Source organism: Podarcis bocagei (genome assembly GCF_964188305.1).
Source record: "Podarcis bocagei genome assembly, chromosome: 17".
Taxonomy (NCBI): domain Eukaryota; kingdom Metazoa; phylum Chordata; class Lepidosauria; order Squamata; family Lacertidae; genus Podarcis; species Podarcis bocagei.
In genome coordinates, this window is record NC_138143.1 from 35,212,004 (window position 1) to 35,237,104 (window position 25,101).

Sequence of the window (25,101 nt, forward strand, 5' to 3'; positions counted from 1 at the left end):
GCAATTTCACACGGTCTTTCACCTCTAACTGCTTTCCTGTAAAATAACAGGCCAACTTCAGAGAGGTTTATCTGAAAAGTAACTTTACACATTGTGCTAAGATTCATCCGGTTTTGCAAGTTACAATAATTATGCAATCATGTCATGGGGGTTAAAGTTAAGACAGAGATAGAAGAGAGAAAAGAGCACTTAACTTTAAACCACACAAGGCATTCTTAAGCGTCAAACACTGAGGTTTTTAATCTTCAGAGTGAAATGAAATTTCTTCTGTAATTAGTGGAGCTGTACATCTATTTCAGTCACTCCAAACCCTTCCCATCCACCAACCAGGTATTATATTTCAACAAAGCAATTTTCGAGGGAAAGGCGGCCAGTATGCTACAAACAGGAGCAATGATTTAAAATCAACCACCACTTTCTTTCTTTTTAAGCCAACTTTTTTTAAAAACAAGCACCCAGGCTTCATTCATTCTATCACAGAATGTTGTGTATACATACATAGGAGTGAGAAGCAACTGCTGTCCTTTCCAGCTGTACCCCATATTACTTTTCCAACTGTACAGCCCATTTACTTTGCTCCATAGAATTCAATGGGGCCACTGAGATCCAAGCCAGCCCCTCTTCCTATAGTCTTTCCCTTATTTCCTGTGCAGGTCATGTTCCTGTAATTTGTACTCCATGAGATTTGGGTGGATTACAAATTCAGTTCCCTTGTCTTTCCAGAATGTTTTAATTTGGAAAGAAAATACTCATTTCCCATCAAAGTGACCCCATGTTAAAAATAAAGACATTTGCAGCCACTGTATTAATGCTGCAAGGGACTTTTTTATGTGTGGTTATGACCTACTGGTGGCGGAAGGAGCGAGCCGCATTCCAGTGAGTGAGCCTGTCCGTGGCTATAGTACTGGTGTTAGCCCTCTCACTGGTCAGAGCTGAAGGAGTTAAGGGGCAGAGGGATTAGGAGAGGGAGGCTGGGAAGATGAAACAGGTTTGAAAAGGCAACTGAAACCAGCTTAGGTTAGATGCTTTTGAAAACTATTGGGAATTTTTTATAGAGTAAATGAAGGGATTTCACTGCTGAAATTCATCATTTACAACTTCAAAGGGGACACGGGTAATTTTAACCTGTGATCTCTTTCGTGGTTGATTATAAATACTGTGCGCATATATCTTAATCAGGCGTTTGTCCCTAAAAAGTGTTAGGAGAGACATTCAATTTTAAACTAAAAGGAAACTGAAGGAAAATAGAAGATCAAAGAAGACTTAATCCTAATAACACACGGACAGTAAATTGTAGACATATGATGGACCTTGAGGAAGTCCCCCCAAAACGAGTTTAGCCAAGCAAAATTTAAAATGAAAACTCAGAAAAATGCCAAGATGGATCAAGAAATCCATCAAGATAATTAAAAATGGAAAAACCAAGAGAAAATGAAGATAAATGAAGGAATGTGAAGGAGGGGAAATCAAGTTTTATTTACCTTTCAAACTAATTAGTCTTTGGATGAAAAGAGGAAGCACATGAAAGGGTACATGGATATGAAGTCCGCTTAAAGAAGAGGGAAGATGAGTAGGGAAAATAGAAGGCTTTTCTTTTAAAAGGCAGCTAGAGCAGTCATTTCACGAAGGGAAAATTTGGTGGTTTTATTGCTGAAGCTAGAAACGTGCAGGTGGGGGAAAAAGAAGACAGGGCGAGCTCAAAACCGTTTCTTCTGATTTCATGTTGCCTTGGAAGGAGAGAAAGACAGGTAAGTTAAAAACTTGCTGAAAAGGCAAATAAAGCATTTTGAGGATGAACCTGCTGATGGCGACTGGAGAGTGACTGCTCAGGGACATGGCAAGTCCAGGATCCTGGGGGAAAGTGCTTTCTCTGAGGGAAGTTCCTGAGAGTGGCTAGAGTGCTGGATTAGGACCTGGGAGACTAGAGTTCAAATCCTCACTGTGCCATGAAGCGCTCTATCTCTCAGCCTAACCTACTGCACAGGGTTGTTGTGAGGATCAAATGAGGAAGCAGACTAGAACATCAACTCCACTAAGCCTTTCCAGCAGAACCGGCAAGATTTTGAAAAGAAATGGGAAATGGAACTCAAAAGGTAACTATGGAACAGGCCAGGCAAGATTACCCCTGATGTGTAACATGGCTCTCTGGTGGTAATAACCAAGGTTTTTGCTGAAGGGGAGCCCCTTCCATTTCTTCTCCCGCTTTGCTGGAGAGGTGCTGCGCAGAGAGGTAGAGAACATTTTTTTTCTTGTTCTCCTCCTCTAGAACAAGGTGCGTCTTATGGTCGGGTGCGTCTTATAGAGTGAAAAATACAATATATTGTCTTCCTTCTGCAACTCTTTGTGCAAAGACTTTTTCAGGTCACAGGAGAAGGACGATCACACCGCCAAGAACTCACTGGAGAAAAGGTAGGTTACTGATGTAATAATACATAAAATATACAAGTTCCTAAGGAGCTTGCACTTAGCAACATTGGTCATTCAGTCATTCTTTTCAGATGAGCTGGGAACTGAAGACGCCAGGTGGCCGCCATTCCTGTTTCCAAGGGAACTTCTACTGTCGAGATGTCACTGCAGAGAATACCTTTTCCTGTGTCGGTCCACAGTGAGGTACACTTGCGGGTGGGACAACGCTCTTTGTTTTGTTCCAGATCTTCTGTTTTACAGACGTCGCAGAGTTCACTGTGTCTGAGGCAGAACTGTTTTGTTAACTCCCAAGATGCAAAGTAAGAGCTCTTGATACATCAAGTAAAAACCAGCAGTGTATTATTCAGAGAAACATGCATTTTGATTGCGCGGCTTTAGGTAACCTGCTGTTTTTGGTCTTCTGTTTCTGTAGGAGAGAGAAAAGGTGCTGAAGACCCCAGTCTCTTCCAGGTGCGTCTAATTGACACCCTCTCTTTACAGTTGTGTCTGAGGAACCCACAACACTCAGATGAAGCCACCTCTTCCTGCAGAGTCACAGAAGCAATGGTGGACATATTTTACAAACAAACAAACAAAAACTGAGAAAAATACCAAGATGGAGATTTTAAAGAGAATCAAGAAAATTGAAAATACTTAACTGGAAAAGCCAAGAGAAAATGAAGATGAAGGAAACTTCAAACTAAGGAGACTTTGGATGAAAAGAAGGAGCACATGAAAGGGTACATGGATATGAAGTCCTCTTAAAGAAGAGGGAAAACGAGTAGGAAAAATAGAAGGTTTCACTTTTAAAAGGCAGCTAGAGAAGTCATTTCATGAAGGGAAAGTTTGAGTTTGTTGTTGCTGAAGCTAGAAATGTGCATATTGGGGGGGGCAAAGAAGACAAGGAGAGGACAAAGCCGTTTCTTCTGATTTCACGTTGGCTCAGGTTGCCTTGGAAGGAGAGAAAGACAGGTAAGTTAAAAACTTGCTGAAAAGGCAAATAAAGCATTTTGAGGATGAACCTGCTGGTGGCGACTGGAGAGTGACTGCTCAGGGACATGGCAAGTCCAGGATCCTGTGGGAAAGTGCTTTCTCTGAGGGAAGTTCCTGAGAGTGGCTAGAGTGCTGGATTAGGACCTGGGAGACTTGAGTTCAAATCCTCACTCTGCCATGAAGCGCTCTATCTCTCAGCCTTACCTACCTCACAGGGTTGTTGTGAGGATCCAATGAGGAAGCAGACTAGAACATCAACTCCACTAAGCCTTTCCAGCAGAACCGGCAAGATTTTGAAAAGAAATGGGAAATGGAGCTCAAAAGGCAACTATGAAACAGGCCAGGCAAGATTACCCCTGATGCATAACGTGGCTCTCTGGTGGTAATAACCAAGGTTTTCGGATTCTATTTTATTTTTTTGCATAGCTCAGACAACACAAAGTATTAACTCTACACAAAAAACTTGGTTCCTCCAGCACTGAAGGTCATGCATTTAAAATGCCAATTTTAAAACCAGGTCTAGCAGTCAGCTTCCTTTGCCAGTAACTTCACACCTGGAAATTAGTTCTGCAGTTGAAGGAAGGTAACTATTAAATACTTTTGACTTTTCAAAAGGTGGCGGCTTCTAGGTGAGTATCTCGTGTTTCGCTGGAGAGAAAAATCTCTTTTCCACCTGCAATTCTTATGCTAAGACACTTTAAAGTCTTAAAGTTTTGTTTAGCTTACAAACTAACTAGTCTTTGGATGAAGACAACTCAGTGATCTTTTTCAGTGCAATGCTTTTGTACTGGTCTCTGCTTTTTAATCTCTTCATCCGCTTCTTGAAAAAATGACTGTCAAAATGGCACTCTTTGACTGAACCACATCTAGGTGAGTATCCCTTGCTTGACTAGGGAGGCAATATCTAGTCAAAATGGTACTCTGTGATTCCTCATTCGTTTTAAGGTTGCGGCAAGACGGTTTGCGACTTTTTACAGCAAAGGATTCTTCTGTATATGTCAGAAGAGGCCCTATTCCGTGTCACCACATTGAGGCTCACCTGCTGGCAGGATAAACTAGTGACTTTAGATCGCACACCAACAGAAGGAGCTGCCAGACACATGAAGTCAAATGGCAAACAAAAGGGTGAGCATTGAGCAATCTTTCCTCTTTCCACATACCAAGCTTAATGGCAGAGATTGAAGTCTGAATTTTATCTCTCTTTTGTGCCCCTCTAGATCAATGGCCTGAAGCTGAGGCTCCAATACTTTGGCCACCTCATGAGAAGAGAAGACTCCCTGGAAAAGACCCTGATGTTGGGAAAGATGGAGGGCACAAGGAGAAGGGGACGACAGAGGACGAGATGGTTGGATAGTGTTCTTGAAGCTACCAGCATGAATTTGACCAAACTGCGGGAGGCAGGAGTGCCTGGCGTGCTCTGGTCCATGGGGTCACGAAGAGTCGGACACGACTAAACAACAACAACAAAGATCAATGGCTCATCCAGCTTCAGACAAAAATGGCAGTCAAAATGGTATGCCATTGTTCAAGGATATTTAGGTCAGTACCCCTTGCTTGACTAGGGAAGAAATCTCTTATCGTGTTCCATCTGCAACATTTTGCACTAACATTGTTTTCTGCTAAGACTCTTTCAGGTTGCAGTCCCCGACTCATCAGAAGTGGAAGCCCTTTCCAGCAGATTTCTTCATAACTCTTAAGGTTTTTCTTTTTCCTGAGAGAACATTCACAGAATGTTCTCTCAGGTTTTGCTTTTCCCCTTGTTGCATTGCTAAAAAAAAAAAAGCAAAAGACGCTGGTGGTCGGCGCTCCTGGTTCCCAGGACGGGGTTCAAATCCCTGCGGTGTCCATGCTTACTTCCAATGCAACTGCTATCGCTCTCTATCCCTCTCTCTCTATGTTTCTCTGTTCCTCTCTGTCTCTCTCGCCTTCTCTATCTCTCTATGTCTCTCTATGTCTCTCTATCCCTCTCTCTCTCTCTCTCTCTCTCTCTCTCTCTCTCTCTCTCTCTCTATCCCACACTGCCCAAATAACAATTGGCTCCCTTTTTCTTAAGCCAAAGTATTAGCATGGGAGGGTGGTGACTTCAGTGACTGAGCTTGATTCTTAACTCCACCATGCACCAAAGGACCATTTCAAGAACCACCTTCAAGGTTTCCAGGACGGAGTTCAAGTCCCTGCGGTGTCCTTGCTAATTTCCAATGCAACCATCTATTTGCTCCTATATCCCTCACTTCCCAAAGTATTAGCATGGGAGTGTTTTTGGGCGGGGATTTCAGTGAATAAGCTTGATTCTGAACACAGTCATGGCATCTAAGGACCAATTCAAGCAACCTGTGCACTGTGCCTGCTGCTCTAATGATGCTCCCCTGATGCATCACAAGGTGTCTCTAGATAGGCTGGATCATGTGGGTGCTTCCTATCCTAGCATTCCCAGGTACTAAGGAGTACTACTCCCCTTGTACTTTTCTAAAGAGAGTCTAATTTCACATCTTCGTTTGTTTAGGAAACAACACACACAAAATGCAGCCTATTTAAATTATGTGGAAAATGGACAAGGTCTCAATGACAGAGCAACTGGTACCACATGCACACATTAGCAGAACAAGCAGGGCAAAGACAGGGTGGTCAGTGTCCTCCTTTGGGGAAGACTTGTGTCCATTTGAAGGGCTATCAGAACGTTAGGATAAGAAGATGTGGCAGAATAAGGACAGGTGGCAGAATAAGGACAGGTGGCAGTTCTCTGTATGATGTCCTCTGTTTGAATGGCTGTCCATTCCAAATCTGGTTTAAAAGTAAAGGAGGAATGCAGGGGCCCAGGAACTGGCCATCAGAAGCGAGCCCCTTGGCAGAAGACTGAGCACATGCACACAGGCCCTGGTCCTCCCCACTACAGTGAGATGTATTGCATTCCTCTATAAAATTTATAGAGCGATATCTAATATTAGTCATACTCAAGAATAAAATCATGCATCCAGCTAATTCATACTCAGACTCACTGAAACCAATGGGTCTACTTTGTATGACTCAGTAGGGTAGTAATGATTTTTAAATATGCATCTGTATACAGCATTTGCGAATTAATCTCTCTCTCTTTTTTTAAGCCATGTGTCAGTGGCCAGTATAAGCAAAGACAACAATTTCTGCAATTTGGAGAATCTAAGGAAGCAACAAATGCTGAAGGGCAACAAAGTTTAGTGAGCAGGAAGAACCTGTGGAAGGAAGCAGTTCAGACTCCAAGGCAGAAGCAGAGGAGGGGCATCAAGAGACTGATGAGGAATCCAGGGAGTCTCCCTCTCCTGCTGCGACAAGCTCCCCTCCAGCCTTGTCTCCAAGAACGCACAGAATAACGAGGAGAGTGGAACAGAGGCCAGAGATGCTCAGATGCTGTTTGAGACTGCTTGGGAGAGGAGGAGCCTTAGAAGGCAGGGACCTCAGTCCTGACAACTGCTCTACAGGAGCAAGACCTACTGGGAAGTGTCGCTGAGTTGTATGTTCATTTCCTTGAATAAAAAGTTGGCTGAGCACTGACAAGTGGCCTTGCTTCTTTGTGCTGACCTGCATCTGACTCCAGCCCTGGCAGCCTGGCCCTTTGTTTTCCCCCTGATCATGGGAAGTGCAGTTTGACCCTAACTCTGCTTAGAAGGAAGTCCCAGTGATCTGGCCAGTGTGCTTTGGGGGCACAGCTATAACACAGTGGTCGTGTGTGTGTGTTGTATGGAGGAGGTCACAGATTTCCAGATATGGCTGCTGGAGGAAATCCTTAGAGAGACACTGTCAGTCATTGATACAAAGCCAGATGGGAGCACTGGCCTAATTCAGTTATAAGGCAGCTTCCTTTGTTCCTATGCTTAGGGTTGCAGCCATGAAGCTCAATTCCACGGATGAATTGGGTGGGGCTTCCTCCCAAGGAAGCATACACAAGATGGCAGCTTTAGGCTTGCAGTCTAGGAGTAGCCACAGTGGCATCATTCATAGAATTGCAGAGTTGGAAGGGACCCCGAGGGTCATCTAGTCCAACCCTCCTGCGATGCAGGAATCTCAACTAAAATACATCCATGACAGGTGGCCATCCAACCTCTTCTTCAAACCTCCAAGGAAGGAGAGTCCACCACCCTCCTAGAGAGTCTGTTCCACTGCCTAACAGCTCGTACTGTCAGAAGGATCTTCCTACACTTAGTCGGAAAGGCCTCTATGGGCAGATATGTGCATTGTTGGCAACCGATGCCACACAGCATGGCATTACCCTGGTCCCCTACTCCAAGTAAGTTGTTTGAAGAACAACAAAAAACAGGACATAAAATCATGCTTACTCCTGGTTTATTTCACTAACTACAGTGAAACCAGATATCTCTGAGTGTGGATGTCATGGGAAACTGTGGTTAGTTTGAAAACCAAATCACGTCTTTCTGATCTCTTCCAGTGGCATGCAAATGAAGTGAAGCATACACGCCTGACACTTGTGCAGACTCATTCATGTTATTGAAAAATGAGATGTTTTTAACAGCTGAAGATGGGGTAGGTGCACTAGAGTTAAGCTGCAACAGCTAGCCAGTGCAGTTTTGGTTGGGAAGGGATTAACAGGGAACATGCTGTCTCCCAGCTTCCTGCTGAAACTTACAAATGATCAACAATGCAACTGCTTGACCCAGCAACCGTGAACAGACGCTATTCTGTCACACAAGGCTGGTTACACTCTCCCCACTAGACATGTTTGGGAGCACAAATGTAAACGTGAGCTCATTAAGTATTGCAAATATGTGACGGCATTTGCAAATTTCTTTAGGGTCTTTTGTTTTAAAGTGGAAGGCTGGAATATGATTTCCTTCTAACTGATACCATGCTACAAGCAAAACACTTGAGAAAGTCCTAAGAGCAGGGGGAACACAGGGGGTCTGGGATTGCTCCTGGGGAAGTCTTCCAGTGGCTCAAACATTACTAGTAAGGGCACCAGGGATTTTGAGTTGCAAAGAATTAATCTTACAAGAGTACTTGCAGCAGGTGGTGAGTGGTGTGCAACCTTACAAATGTAAACAAACACTTTTTCAAAGATCAAAACTTGGGTTTAAAAAACACTGTGATGGCTGCATTCCTAGACACATTTACTTGGGATTAAATACTACTGGACTGACTTCCAGGATTGTGTTGTGTTTATCACTTTAAAGTAAACATGGAAGTTGATGTTCTAAATTGGGGAAAATTATGCTAAAATGTTTTTAATACTGAATTTAACATTTTAAAAAGCTATAATACCTTTTATTCTAGTCTTCTTCGTGACACTGTAGTTTGTGTAGGCTCAATTATTTTGACATACTGTATTTTCGCTCTATAAGACACACTTTTCCCCTCCTAAAAAGTAAGGGGAAATGTGTGTGCGTCTTATGGAGTGAATGCAGGCTGTGCAACTTTCACTGAAGCCAGGAGAGCAAGAGGGATTGGTGACCACTGATCCCTCTTGCACTTCTGGCTTCGCTTCGCTGGAGAGGCGCTGTGCAGTTTTCCCTCTCTGCGCAGCGCCCCTTCAGTGAAGCGGGAGGAGAAATGGAAGGGGCTCAGTTTCTCCTGCCGCTTCGCTGAAGGGGCGCTGCGCAGAGAGGTAGAGAATATTTTTTTTTTTTGTTCTCCTCCTCTAAAACTAGGTGTGTCTTATGGTTGGGTGCGTCTTACAGAGCAAAAAATACGGTACCTTTTCTGAGAGGCCTGTACCATGTGATATTTGGAATGTAGATTAGACTCTTGAAAACTAAGAGATTTTCTTATCAGTATAGTTCAGTGTCAGCTTTAGGCCTCAAAGCAGCATCTTTAACATTACAGGACCAGCATTCTCCTAGATATTTTTAGTCCTCAGCATCCATCTGCATGGTACTTCGTATCACTGGACCTCTTCTCCTTTCACTCATAGTGGTATTTGCCTATTATGGAGGCTCTCTGGAGAGGTTTAGTTCTTCTGCCGTGCCATGCCTCTTCCATGAGAGGCAGCAAAACACTTTCGAAGAATATGTTTCTTGTATTTCATAGTCAGCTCTCTGATGCAATGGCTGGATTCTTGAGTCCTGAAGATTGAGATGAGCTATATAGTATGAACAACTTCATTGATTGCTTTCATTTGGGAGAAAACAGACGTAGCTTCTCCTAAAGATACAGTTCCTCATAAATTTAACAAACAAAGAAGCTTCATAAAGGCCAATGCTGTCTTCCCACCCCTCCACTGCTGTTGTATCTGAACAAATCGTGAGCACAATGCTCTAATTCAGAAACGATCACAACTGTTGACAATAATGTCTCTATCTCTCAACAATCCTGTAACTTTGCACCTCAAACCTGCATGTTTGATACCTCTGCGTGTTGTTTTGATCCCTGCCCAGGAACCTTTTTTTTGCATGTAGAAAAACAATTCAGGTTGAAGGTTAGGCTAGAACCTTTCTCCCTTATGAGCTAGTTTTCTAACAATCAGATCTCATTCACGTTTACTCAAGAAATAACTTCACTGATTTCAGAAGGATTTATCACCAAATAAGCATGCATAGGACAGCAACACAAATTCAGGGAATTGTTACAGAAAATTTTATTAGAGTCTCAACAGAGCCAAACCACATAAGCATACACTAGAAAACGATCTGCATATTTCAAGAGGGGTGTTCACAAGATTGCATGACTTTAGCACAAATTAATTAATCTGGAAGAAACATAAACCCTAAATCCTACCCTTTTAGTCACTAAATGGGATTAGGACCATAATAACCATTCCACACTTTACGGAACTTTCTCAAAAACCACTTAACCAATCAGTTAACTCCTTAACGCACTCCTCTTCCCATAATCCGGGTGACTGGGGAGATCCTGGAAGCCGCACTCTTTGCATCATTTAGTGACTCAGACAGCATGCATTAGATTCTTTGGTCTAGAATATATTCAGAGGCACAATGAGACAATTGTAAAAAGACAGGAATGCAAATCCTCAATGGGGTATCCAAGAGAGTCTCTGAAATGTGCTTATCTCATTGGTAATCTTCTGCATGCTCCTTTATTGTCACATCACGCTGTCTGGTGTTCTTAAATTCACAAGGCATACCTAAAACCAGAACCCCAAGTTCAACATAAAAAGCTCAGGCCTTAAATAAACGCTAAGTTAGGTGGTCTTTTTAACATAGAAGATCATTCTTAATCAGGGTGCTCAAAATAATTTTTGTGACCATTTCCTAAAATCTACACACACACACACACACCCTGCCCCTGGTCCCATTAGCGAACATTCCAGTTGGCAAATATGCTTTCCCCCGCAGTGACCTATCACGTAACACTGTTCCTATAGGGCAGTGCTAACTAACCTGTGGCTCTCCTGTGGCTGTTGGACTCCAACTCCCATAAACCCCAGCCAGTATGGCTAACACATCAGGGATAGTGGGAAATAGAGTTCAACAACACTAGAGGGCCACCAGTGTTCAAAATTCATTTTGCAGGTGGCTATTGGCCGCTTGTGACCAAGCGAAGATGCCCATTCACCAGGATGGCACATGACGTCACCATCTGCAGGTGCATGCCTGGGGATCCTTCGATCTTGACTCTTTTCACATACTAGCAATGCATCCTGTAAAAATTATATTTTATCTGCACAGAGTAAATTTCAGGAACCAATAAGTCATATTGAAAAATGAGACTTTTGAGCTGTCTGGTCCCCAAATGGCAACCAGGCATTCCATTTTGGCAACTGTAACCCTGGTTTAACAAGCCATTTGGTGCCTAACTTCTATATCTGAGTTTCTAGCGCTGTTAGCCACTCCCTGCTCTAGGGTTTTCTATACTGCAACACTCCAATGCCACGTAATAATGGCTCCCCAGAAAACAGTTTTTAAATGCAGCACCAGCTTTGAAAATGCAAGGCTTCTCTCCAAGTGATTTCCCTTGCCTCTTTCCCTTGTCAGACTTAACCGAGGTTTAAAGTCACCAATCCAAGCACAACCCTTAATATAAAGTATGGTTCTACCATAAACCTGAAACAGAAACCATGACTTTAAGTGGATTTGTAAACCACGGTTGGCACTAACTGTTGGGCTTCACTACAACCAACTGCAAGTAATAGGTAGTCATGCACTGAAACGTATTTTTTCTTCCTTCTTTTGAAAAGGAAAGAGGAACTCATTTCCAAACAGGGTGAGAAATTCAGAATGAAACAAAGGGTGTCTCACCAGCTGAACTATTTAGGCTGGACCAAACATATATGAACTTCACCAGTCTCTTCCCAGGAAGGAGTTCCTCTGACCCTGCAATCTGTAACCCTTGAGGAAGGGCTTTAGCTCACTGGCAGAACATGCACTTTGCATTTTAAAAGCCCTAGGATTCAATCTCCAGCATTTCCAGGTAAGATAGGAAATGTTTCCTGCCTGAAACCCAGGGAAGTTGTTCCCAGTCTATGTCGACAGCACTGAACTAGATGTCCAGTGGTTTGAGTTGGCATAAGATGGCTTCATCTGTATGTTTTTAATCCAATGATGAAGGTGACCTGAAAATAGCAGAGCCTTTAATCAGTATCCTCTGGGCTCAGAGGGCTCATCTTGTCCTTGAATGATTGCAGTGTGGTTCACATTTTCAGTAGTTCGCATATGCTTAAAACTAAAATATTGTTTAGCAGTTATCTGCAGAATTATTAGTGCCTGGATGCAATTTTTGTATCTATCAACAGAAAGCCAAATCGGAGGGGGCGCCCATTTCGAAAAAGCACTTTAGAGAGGGATAATGAACTTTGCTCACAAACAGATGCTCATTTTCTTTATGGGAAGATTGGCTTGGTTAACAAGATACTATAAATTTAAGAATGGCAGGAACATAGCATTGGGCTGAAGGGATTCTTAACTGTGTTTTCTCAGTTATTGCCCCTTGTCATCATTGATGTCTCTGTCACAGTCAATACAGTGGTACCTTGGGTTAAATACTTAATTCGTTCTGGAGGTCCGTTCTTAACCTGAAGCACCACTTTAGCTAATGTGGCCTCCTGCTGCTGCCGCGCTGCCGGAGAACAATTTCTGTTCTCATCCTGAAGCAAAGTTCTTAACCCGCGGCACTATTTCTGGGTTAGCGGAGTCTGTAACCTGAAGCGTATGTAACCTGAGATACCACTGTACTCAGATTGTGACCACCCTGAGGGCAAAGAACTGTCATTACAGTTATACCTCATGTTACGTTTGCTTCATGTTACGTTCTTTCAGGTTGCGTCCTGCGGCAACCTGGAAGTACCAGAAAAGTTACTTCCGGGTTTCACTGCTCGCGCAGAATCGCTAAATCGCGTTTTGCGCAGGCGCACAAGCACCAAATCGTGCCGCGCACCTGTGCAGATATGACGCTTCAGGTTGCGCTCTTTTCATGTTGCGAATGGGCCTCTGGAACGGATCCTGTTCACAACCAGAGGTACCACTGTATTGCTCTCTAAAGCACCCAGTACACTGATTAAAGGTAAAGGTAAAGGGACCCCTGATCATTAGGTCCAGTCGTGACCATCTCTGGGGTTGCGGCGCTCATCTCGCTTTATTGGCCGAGGGAGCCAGTGTACAGCTTCCGGGTCATGTGGCCAGCATGACTAAGCCGCTTCTGGCGAACCAGAGCAGCGCACGGAAACGCCGTTTACCTTCCCGCCGGAGCGATACCTATTTATCTACTTGCACTCTGACGTGCTTTCGAACTGCTAGGTTGGCAGGAGCAGGGATCGAGCAATGGGAGCTCACCCCGTCACGGGGATTCGAACCGCCGACCTTCTGATCAGCAAGTCCCTGATCAGACCCTGTTATGTTGACAGCAGAAACTCTAACCTAAGAGCTTCACCCTGCAAATCAACAAGGGCCTAGTGCATTAACAGATGCAGGAAAGAGCAAGCTTTATGTCATGAATCTGACCACTGCGTCCTCTGAAATGACTTCTACTGGCGCTTACTTCCAGGTATGTAGAAGCAGCAGCAGCGAGCCAGGTCAAAAACTAACCACAGTCTAAGAAAAACACAAACCAGCCAAAACACACATTTGAATAAGAGCGAAATTAACTCATCCCCCCCCCTCCATTTATGAAGTACATTCCCAAGTACTTTGTTGAAAGAAAAGTCCCATAAACACATTGCTTATTAAGGTCAGAAGTTTGACTTGATTTTATGCCAACATACGCTCCTCCTGCCAAAAATACTCTTCCGGCGTTCTGACTCAAGTCTGCATTACTAAAGCAGGAAAGTATCAACTGGTTACACACAAGTAATGAATTCAAAACAAACCATCACCAGAAAGTCTCCAGCTATCACACTGAAGAGAAGCTGTGAGTCACCACCGCAACCACAATCTCTTTGTGTTGGCTGTCCCCTCGCCTGTTCCCACAATTGAAACCTAGACTAGGGGAGGAGAGCGAGGCAGTCATTTTGCAACTCTCTCTTGCAGTGAGTGACTCAGAATCACTCTTTGCTGGGGCTCAGAGGGGACCACAACAGTGGAAGTAGCTTTCATAATTAAGGAAGAAATCATTCCAGCAAACCAGTGCATCGTTTTTTTCCTTAATTGCCTCTCTGCTTAAAGGTCATTTGCAGTGATGCAAACTTTCCGGAAAAAAGCTTGAATTGGGAGACTTTTCCTAGGGCAACGTGCACTATAAAATTTTCAGTTTTCACCCCAAAAAATTCAGATGTCCCTAGATGGTGTGTTCATGTTTATTTTTCCTGCATTTAGGAAACAAAACTGAAAACTAAGAAACTGTCAAGTTTCAAATACTGTATTTTCAAATGTTGTGTTTTCATTTGACATCCATTCATTGCTACTAATTTGTTATTTTTCTTATTGTTTATTTTTCCTGCATTTAGTAAACAAAACTGAAAACTTTGAAACCGTCAAGTTTCACATATTGTATTTTCAAATATTCTATTATCAGCTGACATCCATTCACTGCTGCTAATTGACTTATGAAATAGACATTTTTCCATGGAAGTCTGCTGGGGTTTTTTTCTGCTCCACATCACTGGCTAGTGTCATAGCGGGGGAAAAGAACCCCGGACAAGTTTATCCAAAGAGGGCCTGAGTGACTTATCAGTGGCTCCCTTTGAATTCTATGGGGATAAAGCAAGCTAGGACACAGTTAAAAGGAGACTAAACCTGAACAGTTTTCAGGATTGCCGGTGTATGGCTGCAAAATAGCTTGGGAGGAATTCCATGTTGTTGTCCGTATAGTAAAAGCTATGGTTTTCCCAGTAGTGATGTATGGAAGTGAGAGCTGGACCATAAAGAAAGCTGATCGCCAAAGTATTGATGCTTTTGAATTATGGTGTTGGAGGAGACTCTTGAGAGTCCCATGGACTGCAAGAAGAGCAAACCTCTCCATTCTGAAGGAAATCAGCCCTGAGTGCTCACTGGAAGGACAGATCCTGAAGCTGAGACTCCAACACTTTGGCCACCTCATGAGAAGAGAAGACTCCCTGGAAAAGACCCTGATGTTGGGAAAGATGGAGGGCACAAGGAGAAGGGGACGACAGAGGACGAGATGGTTGGACAGTGTTCTCGAAGCTACCAGCATGAGTTTGACCAAACTGTGGGAGGCAATGGAAGACAGAAGTGCCTGGCGTGCTCTGGTCCATGGGGTCACGAAGAGTTGGATGCGACTAAACGACTAAACAACAACAACAACAAAATGGCTCCACCAGTGCAAACATTTCAGCTTGCCCAACAGACCAATCTCCCCTCTCTGTCCTCCATGCTGTTCTATGAGTTCTCCAGACACCCCAGAGCTGATCTGGGATGGCACCCAGGGGCTGGAGGGAGCCCTGTTTCACTAGGGCAAGGTGATCCAACACTTAACCTTCGAGGCCTTTTTGGCGGCCCTTGGCAACATTTGATGCCCCTTGTACCACCTTCCCAAAGCCGGGTATGCGATATGCTGGGCTTTGGGAAGCTGTCAAATTTTCACCTTGTCGGGGGGAGCATGACATGGCAAAGTGTAGCCCTTTGGTTCCATACTCTTGCAGCCCACTTGGTATGAAAAGTTGGACCGCCCTGCACTAGCAGAAATGTGTTGCCCTGGCTCCCACGAGCACACCTACATGGCTGGATCCGGCCCATTATCTTTAAGATAACGGATGCGGTTTGAGAGAGGCACAGCTTCCCATATATCGCCTCTGGTCAACATTTGTATTGAAACAACACAGAAACCTAGCAGACTTGAGGGGAAAGGGGGGTGAATATACATGCCATATGCAGTAATCCTTCTTGTTGGCCACTGCCAACTTTAAGAAACCAAAAAAGCAATCACCTCCACCTAACATTCCCCCCCCCCTTTTACAGGCAATTTTGACGAAAATTCTAACATCAGATATTATTTGGGGTTTTTCATCTTAAAAGCCAACGATTGAAACACCACCCCCTAAATCAATTTGCTTTGCAAGTATTCCAAAGTATTAAGAATACATCCACATACTATTCATCAGGTCTGCACAACGCACAAGCCCACCAACCATCTTTTGTGGCTTTCCCAAGCTCCCCCCCCCCCCGTTTTCAATACTCAGCATTTAGTCGCAGGCAGGAGCGGGAGTGGTGGGCGGGCAGGGAGAATACCAAACACTTGGCTGGCCGCAATATATGGTTGCTTTTGGAGGCTTGTTAAGATTCAGAGCCTCAACATATGTGAGCACACACATGCCGCACACATAGGAAGTTGCCAACCTGACTGAAGGAAGAACAGAATACGGAATCTAATGAAGAAACAAACATGAACTCTCTATGAAAACACGTACAGGAGCCAGCAGAAGTAAATCAGTTCCTTTGGCTGTTTTGTACATCAGCATATGCAAAAGCCGCACAAAGGGAGGCAGAGAGGGATTTTTTCACAATAACGCCTGCTAAACACAGCAATGGGTGGGAACAGATGATCCTTTGACCAAGTGATATAATTGTGACAAGGGTGCATGCTGCTGACAAAGTGAGGCTATAAAAATACGCCAGGTATCACTGTTATCCGGGCAAGATGCAGACAGCCATTTTAACCACGTATCTGTACCTGATGTTCACAAAACACCAACTTATCACTTGACTGGAAAATACGGATGACTAATATGCTTCACGGCAACAGAGTTCGCTGGGGGTGTATTCTGTATGGACTTATTTGCACCACCATAGTAAGAATTTCACCGCCTATGTCAAAGCGCAGGTGAATCCTGTATTGTTCTACTAAGCGCCAAGGGAGAATTTGACATTTTCAACCCTGACCAGAAATCTGGGGGGAACAGAGAAGTGCAAAGATTCCTCGCTGCTTGGCAGGATGGAACACGGAGCACATACAGGTAAGCAAACTTATCCTGGGGTAACCTCTCTCACCTGGCAGTAGTCAGGTTTCCAGGTGAGATTACCTGCATCATCTTGCAACGCAGCAAGCAGCTGCAGAAAGACAGATTGCATCTATCTACCACCCGCTTACGAGGCAATTACATGTGCACACTCGATATTAACCCAGTAGCGCACGCGCACACACACACAAAAGAAACACCTGAGCATTAAAATATTCTTACCTGGGAAAGTATGCGGGTGGGGCGACCCTCTTTTAAGGCACTTGGAACAGAGGACATGCACAGTATAGTACAGGCCTGGCCATTCTTGAAGCAAGACATTCAGTTCTTCCACTAGTGGGGTTATGGCTTGCCAGGCTGTCCATATATTTGGTAAGGATGCATGACTAGCGATAGACAAAGTATCTGGCTGCTGGGTGCCTTTGGCAGGTCTATAACTTACTACGACAGGTACCTTCCCCCTGTAGGCATAGATCTGGTATTTCCCATCAGACCGCTGAACCACGTGGCTGTTGATCTGGACGCTGTAGCGGGCAAAGAGCCCCGGGGGGAAGATGAAGGGGAAGCTGTACTCAATCTGCAGCTGTTCAGCGACAAAGGACTGCCCACCCAGGTTGGAGCCATTGATCCACGCCTCTGCGTGGGGCATCTCGTTCTTCACATAGCAAGGGAACTTGTACCATGCCGTCGCCCCGTTCAAGGGCTTGGACTTGGGCTTGTTGACGCAGTAGCAGAGACCCATCTTCTCCAACAGCTCCAGGATCAGCTGCAGGTCCTCTCTGCTCTGGATGTGGGGTTTGAGGAGCAGGCGAATGACATGGGCGGGGAGAAGCCCGTGGAGCAAAAAGCCTTCCACATAGTGGTGGAGCTGCGTGGCCTTCAGCTCGTCCACGTGGGCATTGCCAAGCAGTTTCTGGAGCAAGACCGCGGCATCCCGTTGGCAGAAGACGTTGAGGATGTCAATGAGCCTGGGCAAGTTGTGGAAAACGTATTCCCGAAGGGTGAGGTGCTCCTCAAAGTAGAGCAGCTTGCCGCTTTCGTGCAAGTAGGAAAGAGCACTCTGGAGACGGTCCTCCGTCAGCCCTGCCTGCAGGCCCAGCCGAGCCGAGTCCCACCAGCTGAGCCACAGCTGCTGAGCCTGCGGTTGGAAGTGCAACTCCTCCAGCACCTGCCAGGACCTTGGCAGCACCCGGTGCAAATTGGGAAAGATGTCTCTATGCTCGGCTACCGAAAGGAGCTTCTCTCGCAGGCGGCGTACCTGGCAGCAATCCCAGCAGCTGATAGGCAGCACCGGGGAAAGGATTTGGGGGCGGTGGTTGAGCAAATACTGGAACTGAGCTTTCTTGCGCCGCAGGTTCTTGTCTGACACCCCATAGAAGGCGACGTGGGGGCTGGAGCATCGCAGGTCGAAATCCTGCCCCAGGGCTTCGTCTACCTGCTGGGCCAGACTCTGGAGGCCCTCATAGTCGCACTTCTCCTGCCGGGAAATCTGGCGGTGGATGTCTAAGCACTTCTCTTCCACCTCCCGTTCAGCGCACAGGTCAGCGTGGGTGCCAACCATGCACACCACGGCATGGGGCACCTTTGCCCCCAGCCAGTGAAGGAAGTGCCCCACGGAGGGATAAAAACACTGCGGCACATATGTGCTCAGGTTCACCGCCAGCACATAGAGGGCTCCCGGAGAGAGGAAGAAGGGCTGGATCACGTCGTAACTTGGGTCTCCCGCCAGCTCGTACACAATGAAAGTCAGGCCCCTTTCCACGTCTGCAGTCCAGTCGGTCACCTCTATGCCTTTGCTGCTGCCTGGCAACCCGGCTGCGTAGGGAGCTGGGGGCATAATGGGCCGCAGGGGAGGGTAATATCCTAAGTGCGCCTCCCCATTTATTTTTGGTGACGGGGCCAGCGGAGCATTGTCCTGCCGCTCAGCGGCAAAACATCCCACCTGGGTCTGCCCAGCAGCTTTTGGAGAAGGGTAGAAGAGCACGTCCCACTGCTCACTGGAGATACATCCCAAATGGGAACATTTCAGGGTCGAAGCTGGCAAAGGGGAAGCCTCTGGCTGCTCGACAATGGGGCGACGGTGTGGCTGTGCTTTGGGGGAAAGAGGCTGAGGGGGCAGGTCTCTGAGGGTCTGCATGAAGCACCCCTTGGCCCGAGCTCTCCCAGCGTCCTTGCAGGCTGCAGCGAAGGACAGCTCTCCACGCCCTTGTCCCTCGTCCTCGTCCTCCACGAGGCACTTCCGCAGCAGCGTCTTGCCTGCGTTTTTCAGGCCCATCAGGACCAGCTTGAGCCGGGGCTTGAGGGCAGGCTGGGAGTGGGCCAGCTCCTGCTGGTAGGCCGCGATGTAAGGGATGCCCTTCATGCAGACCTCGTAGGGGGGCTGAATCAGAGGGTTGTCTTTGATCTTCCAGAGGCTGATGCGGTTGAGTTGGCCAAAGCCCTCGGGCAGGATGGCGATCTGGTTGCCCTGCAGGACCAGCTCCTCCAGGTGATGCAGCTGGACGATGGAGTCGGGCAGGTAGCGGATGCGGTTGTTGTCCAGCCACAGGGTCCGCAGCTGGCACAGCTGGCACAGCCCAGCGGGCAGCAGGGTGAGCTGGTTGCGGCTCAGGTACAGCTCTTCCAAGCCAGGCAAGGCCAGCACAGCTGCGGGGAAGTCGGCCAGCAGGTTGGAGGAGAGGTTCAACATCTTGAGGCGCTGCAGGCCGCCAAACCCGGCGGGCAGGCCTCTCAAGTGGTTTCCGTCGAGCATGAGGCTTTCCAGGGCCCCTAGCTGGCACAAGCCTTCAGGCAGGGCCGCCAAGCCTGTGCCGCTGAGCCACAGGATCTTCAGGCGCCGCAGGGCGGCGATGCCCTCGGGCAAGGCCCGCAGGTGCCGGTTGCCGGAGCAGTCCAGCTCCTCCAGGGAGCCCAGCGCCAGCAGCGCCGGAGGGAAGGCGGGAAGCTGGTTGTGGTCCACGTCGAGGGCGCGCAGCTGCTGCAGGCGGGCCAAGGCCTGGCCGGGCAGGCGGCTGAGGCGGTTGAAGCTCAAGTCCAGCTCCTCCAGCTGCCGCAGCTCGCCCAAGGCGTCGGGCAGCGCTCCGTCGCCGCCGGCGCCCAGCTGGTTGTGGCTGAGGCTGAGCTTGCGCAGCCCGCGCAGGAGCGCCAGCGCCGGGCCGTCGTCGCGCAGGGAGCGCAGGCGGTTGTGGCTCAGGTCGAGCTCGGCCAGGCGGCCCAGGTGCCCCAGGGCGGCGGCCGAGGGCAGCCTCGCCAGCCGGTTCCTGCGCATCGAGAGCACGCTCAGGCTGCTGCCCACGGCGGCGCACAAGCCCTCGGGCAGCTCCTCCAGGCCGCGCCCGCTCAGGTTCAGCGTCTCCAGCGGCGACGGCGGCTCCTGCTCCTGCTGCTGCAGCGCGGACTTGGGCTCCGGCTCTGCCTGCGGGCCGCTCTCCTCCCGGGAGCCCAGCTCCAGCTGCCCGAGGTCGCTCCGCAGCTTGCCGGCGCGCAGGGCGGCGTCTCGCCACAGCCGGGCCGCTTCCTCCGGCCGCTCCGTCTCGGCCATAGCGCCGCCGCCGCCGCCGCAGTCCTTAGGGCGCACCGAGGCGAGAGGAAAGATGGGCCCGGGCACCAGCGCCGCCCCCGCCGCCGGGCTCCCCGCCGCAAGCCGGGCCTCGCCGCTGCAACGTAGCGCGGGGCTTCGCCATGGAGGAGGCTGCGCGCGTCTTGCGCTAGGCAAGGCTGCCGGCCGCAGGGATGTCCCGTCCGCCGCGCCTCTTCCTCCGCCGCCGCGCCCGGAGGAGCATCCTTTCTCCTGGGCGGCCGCTCCCAGCAAGGCGGCGCCGGCGGGTTCCCGAACCGGGACCGAGGGGAGGAAACTGGAGGAGGTGCCCGTGGCGGCAGCGGCGGCAACAGCAGCGCCGCCCCTCGGCACGTCAGTGCACGCCTGGTCGGAGCCGCCCTTGCAGGAGGAAAGGGCGCGCCAGCATTTTCCTCGCTTCCCTTTGCTGCCGGCTCACGTCCCTGAACGAGGCTCGTCCTCCTCACCCAAAGGAGGCAACTCCGAGGGGCCAAGGTCCCTTAGCACCCCCCATAAAATATTTGAGGGGGGCCAGCCCCCCCCCCAGTTGATGGTCATTGCCATTCAAATGGAGAGTGCCTGCCCGAGCCAGGATTTATGTTGGGAGGGCAGGCTTTATGGGGGTGGGCAGAACCTCAGTTAAGTATTTTTATTGATTTATGGGGGCAACTGCCCCCCTTCTCCCCTGGCTATGCCCTTGCGTGTCCTATGATTGATTAGGTGGGGTGGGGCTTATCTCCCCCCCCCCCCCATATTTTATTCAAGTTGGCATTCCTGACGTCCCCTAAGGTTCAGACCTGCAGGAAGCCAGGGTGTTCCAGGGACAGGTGTGCTGCAGTGTGAAAGTTCCATCTGTGTAAAAAAGATAATGATAATTAAGGTAAAGGCAAAGGGACCGCTGACCATTAGGTCCAGTCGTGGCCGACTCTGGGGTTGCACGCTCATCTCGCTTTATTGGCCGAGGGAGCCGGCGTACAGCTTCTGGGTCATGTGGCCAGCATGAGTAAGCCGCTTCTGGCGAACCAGAGCAGTGCACGGAAACGCCGTTTAACCTTCCCGCCGGAGCGGTACCTGTTTATCCACTTGCTCTTTGACGTGCTTTCGAACTGCTAGGTTGACAGGAGCAGGGACCGAGCAACGGGAGCTCACCCCGTCGGGGGATTCGAACCACCGACCTTCTGATTGGCAAGTCCTAGGCAAGTCCACAGCGCCACCCATTCACACATGCAAGGCAGAGCCAACCATTTAGTAGAAGTTGAGAGCTTTTAAATTCATTTTGGGAAGCGCTCCATACCTCTGTGTTTGTGTGTGTGTGTGTGTGTGTGTGTGTGTTTGTGTTTGTGAGCTGGTTCAATCCATGAGGGATATTCTCAGGAACAATACTTAACTGCCAATGTGGGGAAACCTTTGGCCTGCTTAGTGTTGCTGAAGTACAGCTCCCATCAGCCCCGGTATGTGCAGTGACCAGTGATGATGGGAACTGAAGTTCAGCAACATCCGGCAGCCCAAAGGTCCCCAACAGCAGCACTACTGAAATAAATGAGAGCAACATGGGATCACTACTGCAGTTAGACAATGGTCTCGCCTCCTTGTCCTTCTCTACACTGCCCAACCCAAGCTTCTTGAGTTCTATTCCCACTTCCTTGTGGAGGAAGAAAAGATAGCAGTTAACTATTAGAGACCAAGGTTCACACAGGTGTCTGTTTATTTACTTTTCGCTTTTGCTAACCCTTCCTTCAAGGAGCTCACAATCTACCTCACCCCAGCAGCCTTGTGAGGTTACCGTAGTTCAGGTTGAGATATGTCTGTGATCATCCACTGATGATCCGCTGTGATCCTTGAATAGGGGAAATAATAACCTTTTATTTAGACTGGAAAGGGTTTCCAGTCTTCCTTAAAATATTCTAAATTTGTATATTTTAACAGTGCCATCCATTTTGCCATCTCTGCAATATGCCAAGATTTTCATCAGGTAATCATATGAAAGGATATTGTGAGTTGGACCCACCCGTACCTGGAGATGCCAGAAATTGAACCCAGGTCCTTCTAAATGCTAAGCATGTGCTCTGCCCACTGAGCTACAGCCTTCCTTTATGGTGGACAACTACCAGGACACCCGGGGCCTTGACCAATAATCTCTCCTGCCTAAGTAAAGTTAGGGTCAAACTGCACTTCCCACGATCAGGGGAAAAACAAAGGGCCAGGCTGCCAGGGCTGGAGTCAGATGCAGGTCAGCACAAAGGAGCAAGGCCACTTGTCAGCACTCAGTCAACTTTTTATTCAAGGAAATGAACATACAACTCAGCGACACTTCCCAGTAGGTCTTGCCCCTGTGGAGCAGTTGTCAGGACTGAGGTCCCTGCCTTCTAAGGCTCCTCCTCTCCCAAGCAGTCATAGAGGCCTTCCCGACTAAGTGTAAGGAATAACTTTCTGACAGTAAGAGCTGTTAGGCAGTGGAACAGACTCTCTCAAAGGGTGGTGGACTCTCCTTCCTTGGAGGTTCACCCTCAAAATGCTTTATTTGCCTTTTCAGCAAGTTTTTAACTTACCTGTCTTTCTCTCCTTACAAGGCAACCTGAGCCCACATGAAATCAGAAGGAACGGCTTTGACCTCTCCTTGTCTTCTTTCTTTTCCCCCCACCTGCACATTTTCAGCTTCAGTAACAAAAACCCCCAACTTTCCCGTCATGAAATGACTTCTCTGGTTGCCTTTTAAAAGAAATGCCTTCTATTTTCCCTACTCATCTTCCCTCTTCTTTAAGCAAACGTCATATTCATGTGCCCTTTCATGTACTTCCACTTTTCATCCTTCATTTATCTTCATTTTCTCTTGGCTTTTCCATTTAAGTATTTTTGATTTTCTTGATTCTCTTTAAAATCTCCATCTTGGTATTTTTCTGAGTTTTCAATTTAAATTTTGCTTGGCTAAACTCTTTTTTGGGGGGACTACTTCCGGGGGCGGCGCGAAACTGTAATGGCGGTCCTCTTCGAGCTCTGAAGAGGGGCTCCGCGGAAAAGGGTCGTTCGCTGCGGCATAGCGACGACCCATCAAGATAAACCACGGGTAGAGTGAGCCCGTGGCCGTGGGACTCGGCGGGCATCAGAAGCTGCTCCGAAAACACAGAAGGGACCCCGTAAGGAGACCCGGAGTGAAGGAGGGGTAGCGGTGCTGTGAGTTCATCGCTCTTTCCGCGGAAGTGAAGCCGCGCGGCTGTTACAGATGAGCGCTGATCCTTCTTCCTAAAATCAACACCAAACTGCAAGTAACATACCCGTGAGTAAAGGGGACTAAAATTTGGCAAAGAATTTCGTAAATTTGGCTGAAAGCGGGAGACGAGAAAAGGGAAGTCCGTCTTCCGACATTGCTGACAAGATCAAAGCAAAGCTTTAAAAAGCGGAAGCGCTTGAAACGGGACTTTGGGAAGCTTTAACTTTTTCGTGCTATTAAACCTGCTCTTTTTACTGTTGAACTGAAGGTGGAAAGGGACTTTGATTATAAGAACGAGTAACGGGGGTTCTCCTCCTACCTTCCTCTTCCTTTGGGGTGATTTTTAAAGAGCCAGATCGTCGGGCTGCCGGAGAGAGAGACTGTGCTAAACTGCGGAAACAGTTGCAAACTTTGTAAAAACTTTGTTGGAGCATAACTGATACATTTGAGCAAGAAAGTTTGGATGTGATATTGTTGCAAGCACCCCTTGTGAAACTTTGTTGAACTTTAAAAGGTGCTTTGGGGAATTTTGAATCGTTGAAGGGACTGTGGGATACTGAACTTACTGAGTTGAAAAAATTTGGAACTTTAATGGCGGACTACTTCCTTCTTTGTCTTTGAAACTTGGTGGCACTCCCCCTACAGGGCTTTCGGATTATAAAACCCTGGGAACTGACTTTTGTTTTGAATTCCACTTTACCGGTTGTTTATAATTGAATTTGTCTCTCTCATGGAACAACAGACAATTTGACCTTGAACACTGACAGATGTGTAATGAGTGGTGCAGGGAGAACAAGAGCATCTAAAGCTAAGGAATCTAAAGAGGCCAAGGAGAAAGAAAAGGAAAGAAAACCAGCACAACTTGTACAAACAACACTGACCCAAGGACGCCGATCGTCGGTTCCAGCTGTACTGGTGACCCAAAGGGAACAAGGGGAAACAACTGAGAAGTCCACTGAGGAAGATATGGCAGCAGGTGGGTCAGATATACTATTTAAACAAATATTGGAGCAATTATCAAGTTTAAACCAAAAGGTGGACGACCAGTCTTTGAAGATAGATAAAGCAACTTCCTCGATTCAAAAATTGACTGATCAAGTTTCCCAGCACACGCAAGCCATAGAGAATTTGCAAGGAGCAACAGCGGAAAATCGGGAATTGGCTGGAGAAGCAATCCAGAAAGTGGGAGCTCTACAAAAAGAAGTGGAAGAAATAAAAGGAGAAGTCAAGCCCCTGCACAAACAGGTGGGTGAACAACAAGTTTATCTGTCAATGGTGGAACTGAAAAATCGCGAGAGTAACATCAAATTGAGAGGCATCCCGGAACTAGAGCAAGGAGATTTGATTGGATACTTAACACAGGAATTTTCGAAGTTCTGGGGTTTAAAGGAAGACACAGATTTTAAGATTGTTTCGGCATATAGACTGGGAAGAGTGGTAAAGAAAGATAGATCCAGAGACTGTCTGATAATTTTAAGATCAAAGGAAGAGAGGGATAAGATCCTAGGTCTCCACTTCAAAAAAGCAATTGAAATACAAGATAAAAGGGTGGAAATTTATAGAGATATTCCGAGACAGCTGTTGGATCTTAGAGCCACCTATTCAGAACTAGCAAAATTGCTGAGATACAACGCAATTCCCTACAGG

At 47.4% G+C, this 25,101-nt stretch overlaps 1 protein-coding gene across 1 annotated transcript in view; it reads right to left on the reverse strand.

The window, feature by feature from the left end:
- MFHAS1 (multifunctional ROCO family signaling regulator 1) overlaps positions 1-20,546 on the reverse strand; it is a 49,788-nt gene extending 29,242 nt beyond the window's left edge. The window contains exon 1 of the mRNA XM_081176193.1: positions 16,913-20,546. Within this exon, the coding sequence (XP_081032319.1) occupies positions 16,913-20,231 (3,319 nt within the window). The 5' untranslated portion in view covers positions 20,232-20,546. The remainder of the gene's footprint in view (positions 1-16,912) is intronic.
- Between the last annotated feature and the right edge of the window lie 4,555 nt (positions 20,547-25,101).